General features: G+C 36.2%; 1 protein-coding gene across 1 annotated transcript; it reads left to right on the forward strand.

The window, feature by feature from the left end:
- The first annotated feature begins 732 nt into the window (after window positions 1-732).
- On the forward strand, window positions 733-18,182 carry C1D (C1D nuclear receptor corepressor). Its single transcript, XM_045828109.1, has 5 exons — window positions 733-805; window positions 13,313-13,459; window positions 14,188-14,254; window positions 14,576-14,631; window positions 17,326-18,182. The coding sequence occupies exons 2-5, from the start codon at window positions 13,322-13,324 to the stop codon at window positions 17,488-17,490; spliced, it is 426 nt and encodes a 141-aa protein (XP_045684065.1). The 5' UTR covers window positions 733-805; window positions 13,313-13,321; the 3' UTR covers window positions 17,491-18,182.
- The last annotated feature ends 1,233 nt before the right edge of the window (window positions 18,183-19,415 follow it).

A 19,415-nucleotide genomic window follows, 5' to 3' on the forward strand; every position in this document is an offset into this window, starting at 1 on the left:
AAACAAAACAAAACAGAGGAACAGTTTAGATACATTGCCTTCTATTAGAAGCTACTGTAATCTGGCTAGGTTAGAATAATGAACCAGAAGATAACTCATTTGCTACTTAAAAAACTTTAGGTTTTGACATACAGGGTGTTTGTTCAAAGCTTTTTGTTAAGTAAATTACGATTGCGGAATAAAGGGTTAGGAATGTAAAAATGGTGCTTAACTGCTTACTACACTTTAAATGAACAATATGTACAATTTCTGCTCTTTTTCATGTTCAGTTTACTGAAATATTTTGCTTCTTTCAAGTAGTCCATTTTTACTGCATTTTACAAAAGCATCTCTTAGCGATGGATTGGAAAAATAAAGAACTTGTCGTTCACTACAGATAATTTGGGAAGCAGCTTTTCCGAGACTCACTTTGAAGGAGACGATGGGAATGTAGTAGGAACCATGGTCCTGGGATGAGCTTTGGTGAAAGTAAAAACCTGAACAAAGCTGAAATAAAGAACATATTTTTTCTAGTTAAACAAGCTCAACCTGTATTAGGGGCTTTAGCCAAATACAAATCTAGAGAAAGTAGCCCAGCGTCTCATCTCAAGCTCCTTCCACTACGTTAGCCAGAGGCCCTTTAGAACAAGTAGCCTTGGAAAGCGGAGGGAAAAGGAACGGAGGGGCGGTGCTGGCAGCGGCGGGGCGGGGCAAACAGCGTGAGGTCATCACAGAGCGGCGCTGACAAGGCAAGCAGAGCGGGCGCCTCCTTGACGTCACCGCCGCCGGACTGCTTTCCGGGAGACGCGAGTGGAAGGCCAGTGAGGTATTATTAGAAGCTGGGTTTTACGTTTTTCTCGTTCTCTGCATAAGTCGTCTTCTCCTGTGCTGGGGTACCCCTTTCATCCTCCGGCTGGCTGTGAGGAGCGAGGTCGGGCCTCACAGCGTTCTGCAAATGCGAGCTCGCTCAGCTGAGCGTTGGAGCGAGCACTGTGTGGGACCCTCATTTTACTTGTCCTGGGCGACTTCTAGGTCTGGGATTACTTGGCCCTCTCACGTCTCTCTGGGCCCAGCCTTTCGCTTTTTACACTCTTCTTAGCTCCACCCCTCAAATATTGGAAGGCGGAGAATTATAAACACATGACTTCACAATTAATTTTCAGCTGCCTTTAATCTTTGTTTAAGGGAAAAAGGCAAAAGGAAGAGCTGCAGGGGAGTCACTTGCCTGTGCCTCCCACTTGTATCATTCAAATTCATGATCGGGAACTGCCCATGCTCTGTTAGCTCACCCAAGAGAGTGGGCTAATTTCGACCTTCAGCTGAAACCTAGTGCAGTGGTGTCAAACTCGTTTTCACGGGGGGCCACATCAGCCTCGCGGTTGCCTTCAAAGGGCCAAATGTAGAGCTCCTTGTCGGTAACGGAGGAGTAGTTACATTAACACAGTCCTAAAATTACATTTGGCCCTTTGAAGGCAACGTGGAGGCCGATGTGGCCCCGGGGGAAAATGAGTTTGACACCTCTGCTGTAGTGGATAATCGCAAGATAATGGTTTTACGTTATGGCTCAGTGTGATTAAAATTTCTGTTTGCTGTTTGAAAAGATCTTTAACATCTTCCTATTTGTTGACTGATGTTCGGGTTTGGCTTGATGAAGACGTAGCTATCCCAATGAGCTGTTTGCTATCCACGTGTTAACCTAATTTGTACTGTCTGGTAGTAGATAGAACCTGAGACTTCACCGCATGTTGATGTTGGATCTGAAAATAACTAGATAACTGCTGGTGAAACTCAGAGAACTGCTTGTGATTGTTTGAAATGATAAATCTCGTTTGTTGAAAGAAAATGATGATGCGAAAAATGATTTTTTAATAATAAAACAATTTTCAGTCAAAATATGTTATTGCTGACTTCAAATAGCTGTATTGTGTGTATTATGGTACAGAGGTGATGGTTTTTCACGACTTTTTACATGGCTCTTTATGTGTGTTATCTCAGCTGCTCTTTCCAAACAGTTGACCATTCTAGTGTGCCTCTAAATAGTTCACATTGGATTAAGGTATTTGATTATTTTCACTTCACTAAAATAATAACTAATATTACTAATGTATTGGTGCTTATTGGGCCATCATTGTTCTAATAGCTTTTACCTATATTCACTTAATCTACACAATAGTCCTGTATACTGATATGATTATTTTAGAGATGAAAAAATGTGATAAGCAAATTTCATGGTTTTAGAAGGTAATTTTGCTGCTGTATAATTTTGAAAATACATCAAATTAATCATTAGAATTAAACAATAGAAGTAAATTCATTGTTATCTGATGTGATCTCAATCTTTAGCAACCTCTTTGTAATTTATATCATTCTGTTATCAGACTTTGTGATAAATTTGGTTTTAGAGGTTAATACCTTTAAAAGGATGAAGTCTATCTTTTCTCAGAGGTTTACTGTAAGTTTGAAGGAGATTTACAAGTAACACTACCATGGCCTGTCTGCCAAAGACAGAAGTATTTATTGAGATTGTATGTTATTATTTTCTAAGATGATTCAGTGCAACAAAATCATTACACTAACAGAATTCTGGTGCAATATGTGCAGATGTGTCTTTAGTTCCAAAAAAATTATATGTTGGCTTTGTTCTCACTTAGTTCATACCGGTAATTATGTGTGACTCTACTTGGAGTAGGGATGGAAAGAGGCCCAGAATGTAGATTACATATTTTTTTCTTTTTGATCCATGTGGTGACTTCCTAATATTTATAAGTCTAAGCTCTAATGTGATACTAAGATTCTCCAAAATTTGGTTCCAATTTACTTTCATTTTCGTCAGTTAACAAATAGTTACTAAGTACCTACTATGTGGCAAGACATTGTTAGTCGTGTAGAGATACAAATATAGTACATGAATCCTGCCTGTGGTTGAATAACCAGTGGAAATTTCTGAGCAGAGGAAGGGGTATGATCTAATTCAGATTTTTAACAGGATCACTCTCGCTGCCTTAAGAACAACATTGTTAGAGAGTGTAGAAGGTGAAATCCAGGAGACTAATTAGGAAGGTATTGTAATAATTCAGATGAGATGGTAGTGGCTTCACAGGATGAAAGAAGTGAATGTGGTTACTAGCAGTTCCATTTTGGATGTATTTCATAGGTAAAGCTAATAGATTTGTTTATGGATTGACTGTGGGTTGTAAGTGTAAGATGATTGTCAAGGGTTTGGGCTTGAGCAACTAGATGGATGGAATTGCCATTAACTGAGAAGTGGAAAACTATGAGAGGATCAGGCGTGTGGGGGAACATTAGTTCAGTTATGACGTGTTAGGTTTGAGATGTCTCTTAGTCATCCAAGGGGAAATGTTGAGTGGGAGTTAAGTCTGGAGTCCAGTAGGGAGGTCATTGCTGGAAAAAAACATCTGGGAGTTATCAGAGAACATTTGGTATGTAAAGTTGTGAAACTGGGGACAATCACTCCAAGGAGTGAATGTAAACAGAAAAGAGAAGCAGTAGAGGACCTGAATCCTTAGGCAATTTTAGACTCCATAAATTTGAGGCGATGAACTAGCAAAGAAACATAATGAACAGCTAGTGAGGGACAAGGATGATTTTGAGAGTCTGGTGTTGTGGAATTCAGGGTGAAGTGTTGTGTTCTAGTTTGTCAATACAGCTGATATAGCAAGTAAAATAACGATTGATACCTCTGGATTTATCAAGAGACACAAGGAGTATTATTGATGGATATGTGATATCTACTAAGTCTGGAGAACCTTGGGAGCAAAGAGGAAGATGTGGAAACCTTTTTAGAGGAGGATGCATTTGATTGGGTTTTAAAGGATTAAGAGGTTTCTCTAGGCCCAGAAGATAGGGGAGAGGGTATTCCAAGCAGAGGAAAAAGCCTCTCTCTCTTCAAGGCCATTCCTCCTAGTCAGCTGTTTAAAAGATTCTTTTTCCCTTCCTTCTCTTTGTGCCCACTAGCCAAATCCTCTTTTGGGTAACCATTTTTCTCCTAGGCCTATTGAACTTTGCTAAAGAAATTCACAAAAGTCACAAATTAATGTTACCCAACTTCAACTGAATCATGTCTCAGTGGCCTGACCTCGCCTGGGTCCTCTTTCAGCTTCCTGACAATTCCTTTAGTTACACCCATTCTCTTCTATCAATGAAGAAGGCTGATAGTATCAGGAAAATTGATTCACTTGAAATATGTTGGAGGAGAGTTCTGTGGATACATTGGACCACTGGAAAGACAAACAAGTGGGTCCTAGAGCAAATTAAGCCCGAAACATCTCTGGAGGTGAAAGTGACAAAACTGAAGCTGTCCTACTTTGGGCACACCCTTTGGAAAAGATAATAATGTTGGGAAAAATAGGCAGTAGGAAAAAGGGGAAGACCAAACCTGAGATGAGTGGGCTCCATAAAAGAAGCCATAGGCAGGCACGGGTCTGTAGGAGTTGAAAAAGGGCAGTTGAGGACAGGACTTTGTGGACATCACTCATTCATAGGGTCCCCAGGAGCTGGAGCCCTGAGGAAGACTTACATGCGTATACAAGTATGCTTCCCCACTCAAATACGTATCCAGTTCTTCAACTTTTGTTCACATCAACATATCCTAGGACTCTCTACTCTACTTCATACTTTTAAGTGCTGCAATTTCTTACTGATTGAATATATCATAATTTATTCAACCAGTCCTTGTCAGTGGGCACATAGGTTATTCCCCTCTTTAAAGTTTCAGTGTTTAAAGAGTGTTGCAGTGGATGTCCTTGAAGATTATCTTGTGTGAAAGTATATATTTTGATAAGTAAAATTGCAAGGTCAAAGAATTTGTCCATATGTAATTTTGAAGCATAGTACCAAATTGCCCCACAAAAATGCTCAGTTTACACTCCAATTAATAGTGGATGAGAGGCTGTTTCTCCTCACCTTTGCTCATACTGGGTAGTATCAATCTTTTTAATTTTTGTGTGTTTGACATGAAAAATTGCATCTTGTTTTGTTGATTTATGTTTTTTTAACTACAAGTAAGATGGAATAACTTTATGCTTGTTGGTCATCTGGATTTCTTTATTTGTGAACTGCAGGTTTTCTTTGTTCATTTTTCTTTTGGGTTGTAGGTTTTTTTTTTAAGTTGATTTGTAGGGGCTCCTTTTATCTGCATTTATATTGCAAATATTTCCCCCTAGTTTTTCATTTGACTTCAAACTTTGCTGGTTTTTAAATTTATTTTCTCATGCATATGTTTTTATAAGAGCCAGGTAAATATGCAAGACTTTAGGATTTTGTTTTAGAAGAAAATTTGTGATAATATTTGTAGAATAATTATAGACACCCTGAAATGTCAGCCTTTGTTGGAAACGTTAGAAACACAAACCTCATTTGAAGCCACAGGACCTGTTGTGTTTTCATGAGTTTTGTTTAGCAACTGTCACAGATATCGTAGCACTGGGTCACCTGCCTTCCCCTCACCTTCAATTACATTGGGATTGAGATGAGAAGTGATAGAGCTGCTGAAGTATCCTAGACTATACTTCAGGTTTAGGTGCCCCCAGTTAATGAACGAAATTGTATTCTAAAAGTTAATTTGTGAATTAGCTATCTAATCTACCTTATTTCACTATAGAAGTAAAGTATATAGGCTTGTTATCCTTGTTCTCAAAGTGTAATTAATCCATGAAGACTAGCTTTTTTTTTTTAAAAGCAAATTCAAGACATTATGTAATTTTTACACAGGGACACTTTTCTGATATAACTATAATGCTATTTCCATAGATGACAAAATTATCAGTAATTTCTTGGTGTTTTCTAATACTCTATCCATGTTCATCTTTCTCTCAAAACTATCTTTGTACACTTACTTTATCTGAATCAAGATCCAGACAAGATCTATACATTCCATTTACTTGTTATATCTCCTAAGTCTCCTTTATCTCTTCTTTCTCTACCACCTTTTTCTTTTCTTTATTTTTTCTTCATGCCATTTACTTGTTACAGAAACCACGTCAATTGTCCTACAGAGTATTTCTCATTCTAGATTGGTCTCTCTGCTTTCTGGTGATTTTAACTATTCTCCATGTTTCCTGTAAAATGGAAGTTAGCTTGAAAGGCTCAATTAAGTTCAGATTCAACTCTTTTGGGAAGCTGGAAATGCTACACAGATGATGCTGTGTACATCGTATTGTTTCCCATCAGGAGGTTCTTAATATGTGTGTATCCAACTCCTGGTGACGTGAAGATAGATCCGTGTGTTCAGGTAGCGTTGTCCTCACTACTCTGCTGTGACTTCTCCATCTTCCTTTTATCTGTTGTGAGCATTGCCTGCATTTACCATTTCATTAGGGGTTGCAAAATGGTATTTTGAAAAAAAAGTTGTGATTTCTTTCATATTTGTTAGCTGGAATTTGAAATCTAGTTTTATTACTTGGGAACCTGACATTCAAGAATACAAAGTTGCTATGGGAAAATGCTGTCAGAAAGCAATTTGAGATGCCAGGAGTAAACCTTTCTTGTAGTTCTGGTGTCTTGAAGGGTGCGATGGTCTTCCTGATGGGGGACACTCCAGCGGGGCTAGAGTGCTGTTCCCAGATATTCAGTGAAACATCAGTCCAGGTGTTGCTGTACAGGTATTTGTAGGTGTGGTTAAAATCCATAATCAGTTACCTTTAAATTAGGCAGATTATTCTAGCTAATTCAACGGACTCAATCAGTGGAAAGGCTTTAGAAGCAGAGCTGAGACTTCCCTGACAGAAGGGAGACTCCTCATGTGGACAGCAGCTTCAGCTTGTAACCTAGAGTTCAGCTGGCCCTTCCTTGAAGGCCTGACCTGCAGATTTTGGAGTTCCTTAGCCAGCCCCCACAATTGCATAAAACAGTTTCTTGTAATAAATCTCTTCATATGTATCTCCTACTGGTTCTGCTGTCTAGTTGATCTCTGGCTGGCACCAGCAGCTCCCCTGACTCCTGTTCTCTGACAGAATGGGGTGGGCTCTGGCGCTAAGAGTCAGAGGACCTACTTAGAGTTAGCACATAATGAATTTCTCAGACCGGGGCTCCTGAGAGGTGGGGAGCTGAGCAAGATGGCAGGCTAAAACAACAGTTGTAAATTGGGCTGTCCTGGGTACACAGGCACAGAATCGTTCTGTGTGTAGCCACTGGTGATAAAACATCAATGTGACACCACCCCTCAAGTTGCTTACAGTCAAAGGGAAGTCAAGTAAATCAACAGATACTACCAGATGCTGTTTTAAGTGACATTGTTTTTCCAGACAGAATGGGAGGGTGGCATGCAGAGGGTGAAAGATTAGAGGCATATTTAGTAGTGAGCATGGCATATTTGGACAACTGCCATCATGGCTGTGACCTTAGGATTGGAAGAGGGGAGCCATGAAAGATGGGGTTAGTCAGACAAGCAAGGGTCACAATCAAAATGGGCTTGGCATCCATTCCTGTGGGGTTTGGAATTTATCTTTCTGATGGTGGGGGGCAGTTGCAGAATTTTAAGCAGGGGCATACAATGGCCAGAGTATCTTTATAGAAAAATAATATTTTGTAACATTCTAAAATTGACAGTGGAAAAAAATTGATAGTAGGAAGACTACTCAAAAGCTCTCAAAAATATTTAGTGAGAAGGAGGGAAGCTTGTGGTGGTAGGAGATTAAGGCAGCCTTATTGATGAGACCAATTGGACTTGGGGCCTGAGAAAGGAGTGAGGGGTGACTCCCAGGTTCCTGGCTGGACTGGCCTCCCTGAAGTAGAGAATCCAGGGGGAGGAAGGGGATAACTTCAGTTCTGTGCGTGATGCCGTACATCCTTCCTTTTCTCCTGTGGGTGTTGTGGCTTCATAACCAGGGAGAGGAGTGAAGGAGTGACAGCATCCTGTAGGGATTACTGGGCAGGGTTTCCCCTTCTCTGCCTCTTAGCCTCAAGCAGACCTTATTGAGGGATGAAGAGAAGCACATGCCCTCATGCCCTCTCCTGGTTTTCACCTCTGCAGTCAGGCTTTAGAAGGAGTAGGTGGAGGGGTGCGGATTACTCAGAACCCCATAGAGGAGTGAGGAGCAGAGGTGAGTTTTTTCCCTCTTTCTCTTCTTTGTATGTTTTACCATGTGCAACCTTGGGCAAGTTATTGAATGAAACTCAGTTTCCTGTCTGTGAGGAGTGGATGAGTTAATGTGTGTGGTGTCCTTAGAACAGTGCCTGGCTTGTAGGCAGTGTTCAAATGTCTGCGGTTGCTGCTAAGACCATACGCTGCTTCATCCTGGGCTCCCAGCAGCAAAGGGAACAGAGGGAAATTCCTGTGGTTCCCTCCTGCAGCTTTTCCTGTGGCATTCAGGAACTGTCCATATAAGATGTTAGAAAAAAAATCATTTGATTTGGGGGGAATCTCTGGTCATAGAAGAACTTTTATCTTTTAGTCTGCCTTGCCATTTTTTTTTAGTTAGGTAAAGGGCAAGTGGTTCAGTTCAGATTTAATGAGAGTAATTATTCTTAATTACTGCCTTGCTTTCAGTGTTCACCCTAACCCATTAAATAATGTATAACTACTTGTTTATTGGGGCTTAGGGACAGGGAATAATTGCAGGAAAAAAATCCCCATTTTGATTCTAGAGAGGAAAATATTTTCTAATAGAAGAATTGGATGAAAAAAATTATGTTTAAATAAAGGCCTTTTTTTGATGTTTTCATACTTGCATTGTTTGTTAAAAGCCAAAATATTTATTAGAATGTCCCTTTATTTAAATTTAATGATTATTTTTTATTACAAATTTAACATGCCTTATGAAGTGACAAACTTAAGCAATGAAGAATGAAGAGTTTAAAAAAATGGTCTGCTTTGATTCTACTCCCTAATCCCTGCCTCTTCTCAGAGCAAATGTCAATATTTTATGTTTCCTTCAAATCTTTTTACATATCTACAGGTACAGGTTTTTAAAAACAAATGACGTGTTACATACAATGTTACATGTTACATTACATGTTACATACAATGTTCTATGACATTTTTCACCACTTCGCATTATGTGTTACTACATAAATATTTACTTCTTTCTTTTCTTTTTTTTACTGTGAACATTATTTTATTTAGTCATTTTTATTTACAACTAAAACTCTGGGAATTCAAAACCAACATTCATCCTTGCCTGTGACCTTCTTACAGACATCAGGCAAAGTTTCAACCTTGTGCTCCATGCTGTTCTGCTGGGATTTGTCCAAATGAACCTTTATGAGCTGGCTTATTTTTAATATTGTTTTAGTGGATGTGCTATAATTCATTTAGCTGTTTTCCTATTGATGAATAGGTTTTTTCCAGTATTTTGTTATTGGTTATTTATTCAACAAATGTTTATTGACTGCCACGTAGTGCTTTGCTAGCACAAAATGAAGCACAAAAAATTCTGTTCTCATGTAGTTACTGTCTTTTGAGGTGGGCTGGGAATAAATGAATAAAATAAATATGTCAAGTGTTATTGAGGACTGTAAGGTAGAGAAGGACATAGGGAGTGCAGGGGCATGCATTTTAAAAGAGGGTGGTCAGGGAAGGTTTACCAGTAGGTGACACTGGAGTAAAGCTCCGGCAGGTGCTCTGAAGCTCTTGCTGGGTGGGGGGCAGAAAGGAGAAGCAGGAGATTCTGTGAAGGTGAGAAGAAGTACAAAGGCCCTGAGGTAGGGGCCTACCTGCTGTGATGGGGAGGAGCAATGATGCCATCCTTTCTGGTGGGGCACAAGCAAGGGTTAGAGTGGGAGGAGCTGAGGTCCCAGAAGGATGCAGGGAGGGCAAATTGTGTTGGGCTTTGTCTTACACTGTAAGTGAGGTGGTAGGCCTTTGGAAGTTTCCAAGCAGAGGTTTGACATAGATTTGGAGTGACCACTCTGCTTTTTCTTGATTTTAAACTACTGGACTGGAACCAAGGAGGTCATTTAAGAGGCTATGGCAATAATCTAGGGAAAGCCCAGCAATGGCTTGGACTGGATTGGATCAGGGTGGTAGCAGTAGAGGTGGTAGGATGAGGTTAGATTCTGAAGATATTTAAAGATAGGGTGAGAGAGAAAAGAATTCAGGACCTCTCTGAAATTTTTAGGGCTGAACAATTGGAAAGATGAAGTTACCATGAAATGAGGTGGGGAAGGCTAGGGTAGGCAAGATTAGGAATTTGGCTTTGAGCACATTATGCTTGAGAATCTATTCCTGTTTAACCAGAGGTATTGAGTAAGCAGTTGGGAATGCAGATTTGGAATTCAGTGGGGAGGTCAGGGCTGGGGATACAAACCTGAGAGTCATCAGTTTATTGACACAATTTAAAGCACAGAGCTAATTTAGGGAGTAAATTAGAAAAGAAAAGAGAATCAAGGACAGCCCTTGGAACACTTCAAGGTTAAGAGGCTGAGGATATGAGAAGGATCCAGCAAAAGACACCAAGAAAGCAGCCAGTGAGGTAGGAGGGAAACCAAAAAATATGTGATGCCTTGGAAACCAAAAGAAGGGTCCGTGAAGTCAAATGACGAGAACTGACCATTAAACTTAACGATGGGGCTGAGAGTGGGTGACCTTGACAAGAGCAAGTTTGAGTGAGAAGTTGGGGCCTGTTTGAATTAGCGTCAGGAAAGGATGGAAGGAGAGGAATTGGATTATTAGTGTAAGCAACTCTTTTGAGAAGTTCTAAAAGGAAGATAGAAAATGGAGCTTTAGCTGAAGGGGGATATGAAATCAAGATGTTTCTTTTGTTTCTTGTCTAAGATGGAGAAATAAAATGCTTTAAGATTTATGGGTAATGGTGATTCAGCAGAGGGGAAAATTGATGCAAGAAAAGTAGGGGAAATTCAGAGAAGAGTTTGAAGAGTCCATTCAGATAAATTTGTATGCATGCATACAAGGATTTCTGTAGGCTAGATTCTTAAGAGGATTTCCTGAGTCAAAGGGAATGTGCACTTAAAAAATCTGTACCAATGTATATCCTACCTTCAGTATATGCCCTTGCTAACATTGAACTTGGATGATCTTTAAAATTATTACCAATCTGATTGGTGATATCTTCATTATTTCAATTTGTTTAATGCTTTTTAGGAACTCAATATAATCTAACTAATCCTTTGTTATATTCTGGCAAATATTTTCTCCCAGGTTGTTTCTTTTAACTTTTAACATAGTTTTTTAGTTTTTATGTAGTTAAGTCTGTCAGCCATTTCATTTTATAGCATTTGGGTTTCATTTGGATTATATAAATATTTTATATAATCTTTTAATATGTTTATTCATTTACCTTTTGCATTCATCTGGAGTTTATTTTTGTGTATGTTATGAAATAGGTGTCTGAGTTTTCCATCTTTTCCTGTTTTCTTAACCAGTTAAATACCATAAGAATTAACTATTTCTCGAAGGTTTGGAAGAAATCACCTCTAATATCTTTTAGATTTGGATCCCTTTTGGAGGGTGGATCTTTGACTTCCTTTAAATTTTTTCCTTATGGTTAATTATCTATTTGTTTATATACTTCTTTTAGATTATTTTTGGTAATTGATTCTTTTTTTTCCCAGCACTTCATTCTTTTTATTCATATTTTCAAATTTATTAGTTTATGGTTTTACATAAAGAGAAGAAATACTGAATCTTCTATATTTGCAGTATATCCCTTGCTGATTGGTATGTGCCCTTTTTGGTTTTCAGTGCTACTATGGACTTATTTTTATATTTCTTCTATCATTTTGGGGAGGTTTTGGGGAGGGATGAGAGGCAAATACATGTTTTCAGTTAGCCTTTTGAAATAGAAGTCACAATTCTTTCCTGTGTGCTTTCCTTTTATCACAGTTCTTTGCCCGATTGCTGGTTGCACAGCAGTTGGATGGTAACTTTACAGTGCAAGTAGTGATAGTCAGATGCTGTTCGCTTTCTTTGTAAGTGAACCCAGATGTCTCAGTGGAATATATACTTGTGGAATAGAAGTGTTGATATATTGCGGCTAAAATTCAAATAGTACTTTTTAAACTTAAATTACATAGTTATAACACTTAGAACTATAAGGGTCCTTTACAGGTCATTAGACCATTTTATGGATGAGGTATTTGAGGTCCAGAGAGATTCAGTGATCTGTCGAAGGTGACAAAGTCAGTGATCAAGCAGGATGGAAAGCCTGAGTCTTTTTACTTTAATTTTGCTGTGCACTGTGCTGCTTTACCACATTCTTGTTGTTCTCTTTAGCTGTGTCATATGAAAGAGGTATTTTCAGCTAATGAAAAAAAATTTTTAAATCTAAACATGGTATGTATGGCTTAGAATTGTTTCTGAAATTTGGTCTTAGATACCATATGAAGTACATTGATGTTGATTTTGCTTTTTCTCACATAGATATTAAATATTATGATTAAATGTGAATTTTAAAAGAATGGGCTGTCAAGGTATGCTCTAGTTTAAATGAAAACCATATAGTTTATTTCTCCCCAGTTTCCTCTTTTCTGCTTTATGTGATTTATGGACTCTTTGAATTTCTTAATATTTTAGAGAAGCTTAAGGAATATATATAGAGAGAGAGGCTTAAAATGATTTTAGTGATAAATAGTCATAAGATTACTTCAGACCTAGGATTTCTCATTTTTTAGTTTAATATACCATGGTGCTAGATCAACACCTAAATTTAGGAGGGCTAAAATATATATATTCTTCAAGAAAAAAAAAGAGCTTTACTTATTATTTTTTCAGCAAGCATTAGGGGATATACTTCAACAGAAAGTTTTACAAAAATTTTATTTATTTATTTTAGAGAGAGAGGTGGGGGAGAAGGGAGAGAAAGACAGAGAGAGAGAGAGAGACAGAGAGAAACATCAATTTGTTGTTCCACTTATTTATGCATTCATCGGTTGATTCTTGTATGTGCTCTGACTGGGGATTGAACCTGCAGTCTTGGTGTATTGGGATGATGCTCTAACCAACTGAGTTACCTGGCTAGAGATAAGAGGAAGTTTTTTAAATGTAGGATTTTGACTATTTACATTCCATGTTTGGTAGTCATGTGTTCAGTTTTTGAAAAGCGTTTTGAGTTTGATATATGTAGCATTAGTAAAGTTGGGTGCATCTGTTTCCTGTTCTCCACCTGCCCCACCTTCCCAAACAGATTAAGAAGAGGGGAATTTTAGATGTAGTTGCTCAAGGATTATATTCTAAAATTTGTTTAATTATCTTCAGGTTTTAACATTTTTAGTACTTTTGAAGTACATGGTATTGATTTTTTTTTGGTAACCTTTAAAGAGCAATCTCTGTCTCCAATGTGTTTTTTTGTTTGTTTTTGGTAACCTAAAGAGCAATATCTATCTCCAGCATGGATTCTAAGAATTTACTTTTTTCCAGTTGGTCATAATGGCAGAAGAGGAAATTAATGAAGACTATCCAGCAGAAATTCATGAGTATTTATCAACATTTGAGAATTCCATTGGTGCTGTAGATGACATGCTGAAGACCATGATGTCTGTTTCTAGAAATGAGTTGTTGCAGAAGGTACTTTACAAATGTAATTTCTAAAGATGTAATTCCTAAAACAGAGTGCTGTGTTAAGAGATAGATTAATGATATATGCATAGTCCTTTCCCCCTTTATTTTAATTTTATAAGTGTTTGAGTATTTTTAGGGGATAAAATAAAACTCCAATCTTAGGAAATACCTCTTAGCTATATTTTATTTTGACTTGGTTTGGGAAAGAAAAAGAAAGGACCACTCACAGCATTCTTTTCCACAGACTCTATATTTGACCTTTAAGTATTACAATGATGTTATCAGAGTTCTGGAAACCCTATAGGACAAAAAAAGTAAATTGACTTTGACAGTCTAAAACAAATCTCATTATGTTTCTTCTGTCTTTGGTATCGCCTAAGCATTTTAGCCTGCTTCTTATACATAAATGCATCATGTACAATGTTTATATTGATAAATTACTTTTGACATACAAAGCCCAGATCGTAACTTCTGAAATTAAAATAATTCAAAAGAATTTTTCTTGGATTATACACATTCCTTGTCTAACTAAAGATGGTACCCTGAATTGAAAGTTTGTGGACAAAATTCACTGGCTAACAAAACTTTTTTTTGCAAATTATTTCCAGATCATTTGGTTATTGGATTATAAGAAGTAAAAAAAAAATGTTTCTTTGATACATTGTGTTTGATGAAAGTTTAAAATATGTGACGGTTCTCAGAGTTTGAATTTCTTTTCTCTCTCTTTTTAATAGTTGGACCCACTTGAACAAGCAAAAGTGGATTTAGTTTCTGCTTACACATTAAATTCAATGTTTTGGGGTATGTATATTACTTCGTAGTTAATTAGAAAGCTAATTATTTATTGAGTCAAGGGTGATTTATTTTTTAAATGTTAGCAGTTTATATACAATTATACTTTATGACAATTTTAATAGTCAGATATTTATTTCTTTTGAGTCAGAATACCAAATGCCCAGGAGTCATGCACATATTTATTATTACATAGAGGTTGAATAATTTAGGATTTAATCAATCATTTGTGTGACATTTCTTTTTTGTGAGTCACTAAAGTTTTTTTGATTAATGCTCTTAATTAATATATACACCATTTTATTTCATGAAAAAATCTTTCTCTTGTAGTTTATTTGGCAACTCAGGGAGTTAATCCTAAGGAACATCCAGTAAAGCAGGAATTGGTAAGATTCAGTGGATTTTTTTTTACTTTACATGTCTGTTGTAGTATTCCTGAAGTTAAAGTCGTGGTACCTTTATCATACTAACTGTGGAGAATTAAATTATTTGAGTTGAAGTTGTGAAAGTGAGTCAGATTTCATCATGTCTTTAATTTTTCTTTTTCTTATCTCTGTCAGAGAATTGGTTTTCCATATATTATATAAATCTCTGATGGAAAAAATATGTCATGATTCTAGTAATTATTTATAACTTCCATATTATTTTTCTTATAAATTCTTGAAATCCTGTTCATCTCTACAATTGCCCCCCTTTTCTAAAACTCTTACACAATTCTTAAAAGTGTATTCTAGCTGATTTACTAGCAAAGACGGGAAAGTTTCTCCCCCACCTTTTCAATTCTTCCATTAATTCATTTTCTCAGCAGTAAAGAATCCAGTTCAGCAACAAAGCTAAAAGCTTTTTTGGCACCAGTTGTATGTGTACTGTCCAGTAATTCTGCATTAGTGACATATTTACAACCTATAATAAATCTTCTAGGTTTGTCTTTGTATTCCATTTGGATGTATAAGTACCGTATATAAGGTCTGGTAACTTAGTTTTTGCTGACTTCAAAAATTAAATCAAATAATCCAATTTAAAAGAGAAAAATTAGAAATCAAACTGATGGTTACCTTCTTGACTTGGCTTTATGCATAAGAATAATAATTTATTCTTTGTGTTTATAAAATATAAGGTTAAATATATGTGTGAATACACTTGATACTGTATTATTGTCCTTAAGTCTTATAGTACTTGATGTGTATGTCATATACAACTTAGTAAAGTGTGTATAACAGTAAAGTACTTGGTCATTTATGTTTAAAAAAATAAACCAGATCTGTTGTCTTCATTTTGTTAATGTGTGGACTAAGATATTTTCTTCTTTTAAAGTTCTTGGGAAAAATTTATTTTAAAGTGTAGACATTGTGAAACAATACTTAAAGCAAAATATAAAGCAATATGGTACACAGATCTTGTTCTGAGTAGTGATACTGACTTGAAATCCTAAGAAGTTCGCAGTGTGTCATCTGTTTTCAACTTTCTAATATAGACTTTACATTTGTAAAATTTCTCTTTTTAACACAAAGTTATTGAGACTTTACATTTGTAAAATTTCTCTCTTCTTTAACAAAGTTATATAACAAAGTTAATAACAAAGTTTTGGGGAGTATTTCAATACTTGGTCTTGTCATTGGAAAAAGATAAAAATCATCTGTCTTTCTCCCTCAGAACCCACTTTATGGAGGGGTACATTCATATTCTGGACAAGGGTTGACAAATAAAAAGAATATATAAACCTTTTCTGCTTTTCTGGCCTTGTGGCAGACATCACTAATTGATCACAGAGTTAGTGTGTAAGAGATATCATGAATAGGGGAAGGCATTGAAAATAGTGAATTTATTCATTCAACAAATATTTATGTGCCTGGTAGGAGCCAGGAATTATTTTCAAGTGAGGCAATTACTCAGTGAATAAAGCCTTTAAATATCCCTGCCCAGTCGCAGATGGCAGACCATCTAGTGGAAGGAGGCACCATAATAAAACAAACAAACAAACAAACATAATAAATACAGATGAATATGTAATATGTTAGGGGATATTAGAGTATATGTTACAGGAAAAAATAAGCAGTACGCTGTAGGGGGGTTGGCGTGTCTGGGTAGGAATACCATTGTAAATGGTGTGGGTAGGCCTGTTACCGAGGTTAACATTTGACTGAACTGGAAGGAAGGGAGAGAAGGAGTGGCTCTGTGGATGTTCTGCTTTGGGTCCTTTGCGGGGCGGAGAGGGTGTGTATTGTGAGGACTTTGGCTTTTACTCTGAGAGAAGTAGTGGGCCATGGAAGATTTTGGGCAGAGTTGTCAGTCTTTTACAATTAAAAGATTCTGAGGTTCTGCATTTTTGTGTGTATGGTAATGTCACTATTTTGATTATTTTAATGAAACTTGCTTTTAAGCAGTGATCAATCATTTACTCTGTTATTTTATAGCTCTCATTACCTTTATTTCTCCAATTGAAATATAGAATAGCCCTTCATTCTGATTAATGAGCTCAGGAGAGTTTAATGGTATGGCAGCCTGTTCGATTAGAACTGTATATGTCATTAGAAAATTTGTGCTTATCAATCAAAACTGTGATATCAAATAAAAGATTTTATATTTTCATTCTGCTTATTTTAATTGTGACACTCCAAGGTAATATATATAAAAAAATCAATCCTGCCTCACCCAGTTTCTGTTTAGAAAATTTTTAGGGGAGTTTAGTTTGTATGTTGCAAGTATATGAGAGCTCTATTTTAGATTATAGACTTCAGGTAAATAAGAGCTAATATGCGGATTTAGGTTAATGCTAAATTAAAGAACATGTAAACAATTCAATGTTTATCTCTGTAGAGATGTCTTAGTATATATAGTTTTCCCTCCTTTGAAACACTCAGAACACTTTTGAAATGACTTTTAACGTCTGTATTTCCCTAGGCTGTGAACCCCAGGAGTGCAGGGAGCACGTTTACGCTACTCGCTTGCACGCGCAGCTCCACTCAGTAGGCAGTGGACGCGTGTCTGCTGGATCTAACTGAAGTGCAGTACAGTGAAACTCACTGCCGGTGAACAGCTTAGTAAACCTGTTGCTTTTCTTCTTCCTTTTTATCTTTTAGGAAAGAATCAGAGTGTACATGAACAGAGTCAAGGAAATCACAGACAAGAAAAAGGCTGCCAAGCTGGACAGAGGCGCAGCTTCAAGATTTGTAAAAAATGCTCTCTGGGAACCAAAACCTAAAAATGCATCCAAAGTTGCCAATAAAGGAAAAAGTAAAAAATAACCTTTTGGTTTTGATATACACATGTTCAAAAAGTATTTCGTTTTTATTGTTTTACACAAAATATATGATTATGTGGCAATGTGTAGTTTAAATGTATTCCTTATTGAATTCATATATAAAATTTACATTTAAATTTGTAATGCTAAATACATTCTCCCCCAGAAGGATTAAGTTATCTTTATTGATTTTTCTATAGAACACTGTGAGATTTTAACATTGTGGTATATTTTATATTTATAGTTTACCATCTCTCTTGACTAGACTCTTATTTCCTTATATAGGTCACTTTTCAAGTACCATTTTATAAGCAACTATGAAATTTAAGTTAAATGTTCTTTGTAAACATTTGTCTATTTTAAATGAATGACTTTATGAAGTATGCTTTCTGAAGGCTGACGTTAAAATACATCTGTTTTCACTATGTACAAAAAAAAGAGTGAAATGACTTTTTTTTCTGTGTAGTTACTTCATCATGTTTTCATGATATTGGAAATTGCTTCTTTTGATATTTGAAGTGTGAATTTAAGACTTTAAGGTTATACTTTGATATTTGTCACTTTGTCTCTGTGTCTCATTTAAAGTAAAATATTTCTCATTAATTATAGATGGGAAATGAGGTTGTATACTGATGGCTGAATTTTGGCATAATGGCTGTATCCTATCAATAAAGGCTGTAAATGTCGTGTAGCTGACCTGTTTATTCTTTTCTTTTGAATAAACTTGGCCTCGAAAGTAGGAACATAGGTTTTAGAAATCACTAGGACTAGAAAAATTCACGAGTTGTATTTCTGATGCATAGTGCCCACCGTTCTGTTGGTCTCACTTTTCTAGACTGTTTGATTACATTTCTGAGGATTCCAAGTACTGTATATGCAGGTGTTTGGAGCAACATAATGCTACTTAAGCAGAGGAGAAATTCAAATGATACTATGTTGTGTTTATATTCTGATTTATTTTTTTCTGAAATATTTGTTACAGATAATTCTAATATTAAAATTACTTTTTAGGGGTTAGCCTATGAATTTTCATTATATTCCCTTAATGCTTTCAGTCTTTGAATCCACATCATGTATAGGAATGCCAAGTACAGTAAGGCACTTTAATTTTTGAAAAAGAAGTTGTTAAAATTTTCTGTGTGATTAATTTTCCATAAGTAACCTTGAATAAATGGATTTCTTGATTTATGGTAGCTGATATTGGAAATGGTCTTAAAATGTAATGGATTTTGTAAAGCATGTTGAACTCTTTCTATGACAGATGAAGAGGAAGTCACTGGTAGATGCAGAAAGTCTTCTGGCTCAGATGTCAGACAGCTCTCGAAGTGGAAGAACATTTGTAGTTATTTCATTCTTTTTTTCTCCATTGAGATTTTTGGCTTTTTAAAAAAGCAACTTCTTTATGAGAGAGAGAAATGTTATTAAAATTAAGTGGAGTGTACCTGTGGCCTTATTTATTGCAGAGAAACTTTTAACTAGCATTTCTGTATGTTTCTAATTTCATAAAGAAATATTTGCAATTATAGAAAATCATAAGCCAAATTATAGGTTTGTAAAAGTCCAACTCTATAGCCTGTTAAATTGGAAATTCTTAGGTGAATAGTTCTTTCAGTGTTTATTAGTAGAAATAAAAAACAGTTTGAGTGTATTCCATTTTATTATATGTAATTTTAAATACTTAGCACATAATAAGAAACTAAATAGTAGTAGTGCATTGGGTTGCTTATTTATTGTTTATTCATTTCACATATACTTAATGACATTTCCATTGCCAAACACTGTGCTGGGTTCTAAATAAAACAACTCCAGCTTTTATTCTGTTTTTATAGTGTTAGGAAAAAAGTAGTCATTTTGTTCAATTCAGATTTTCAGAGTTACTGGAAAATTTATGACAAATTGTGCTCATTAACCTTAGTCAGAACCATAAAG

Source organism: Phyllostomus hastatus, unplaced genomic scaffold (assembly GCF_019186645.2).
Source record: "Phyllostomus hastatus isolate PE091 unplaced genomic scaffold, TTU_PhHast_1.1 phas_scaffold_78, whole genome shotgun sequence".
Taxonomy (NCBI): Eukaryota; Metazoa; Chordata; class Mammalia; order Chiroptera; family Phyllostomidae; genus Phyllostomus; species Phyllostomus hastatus.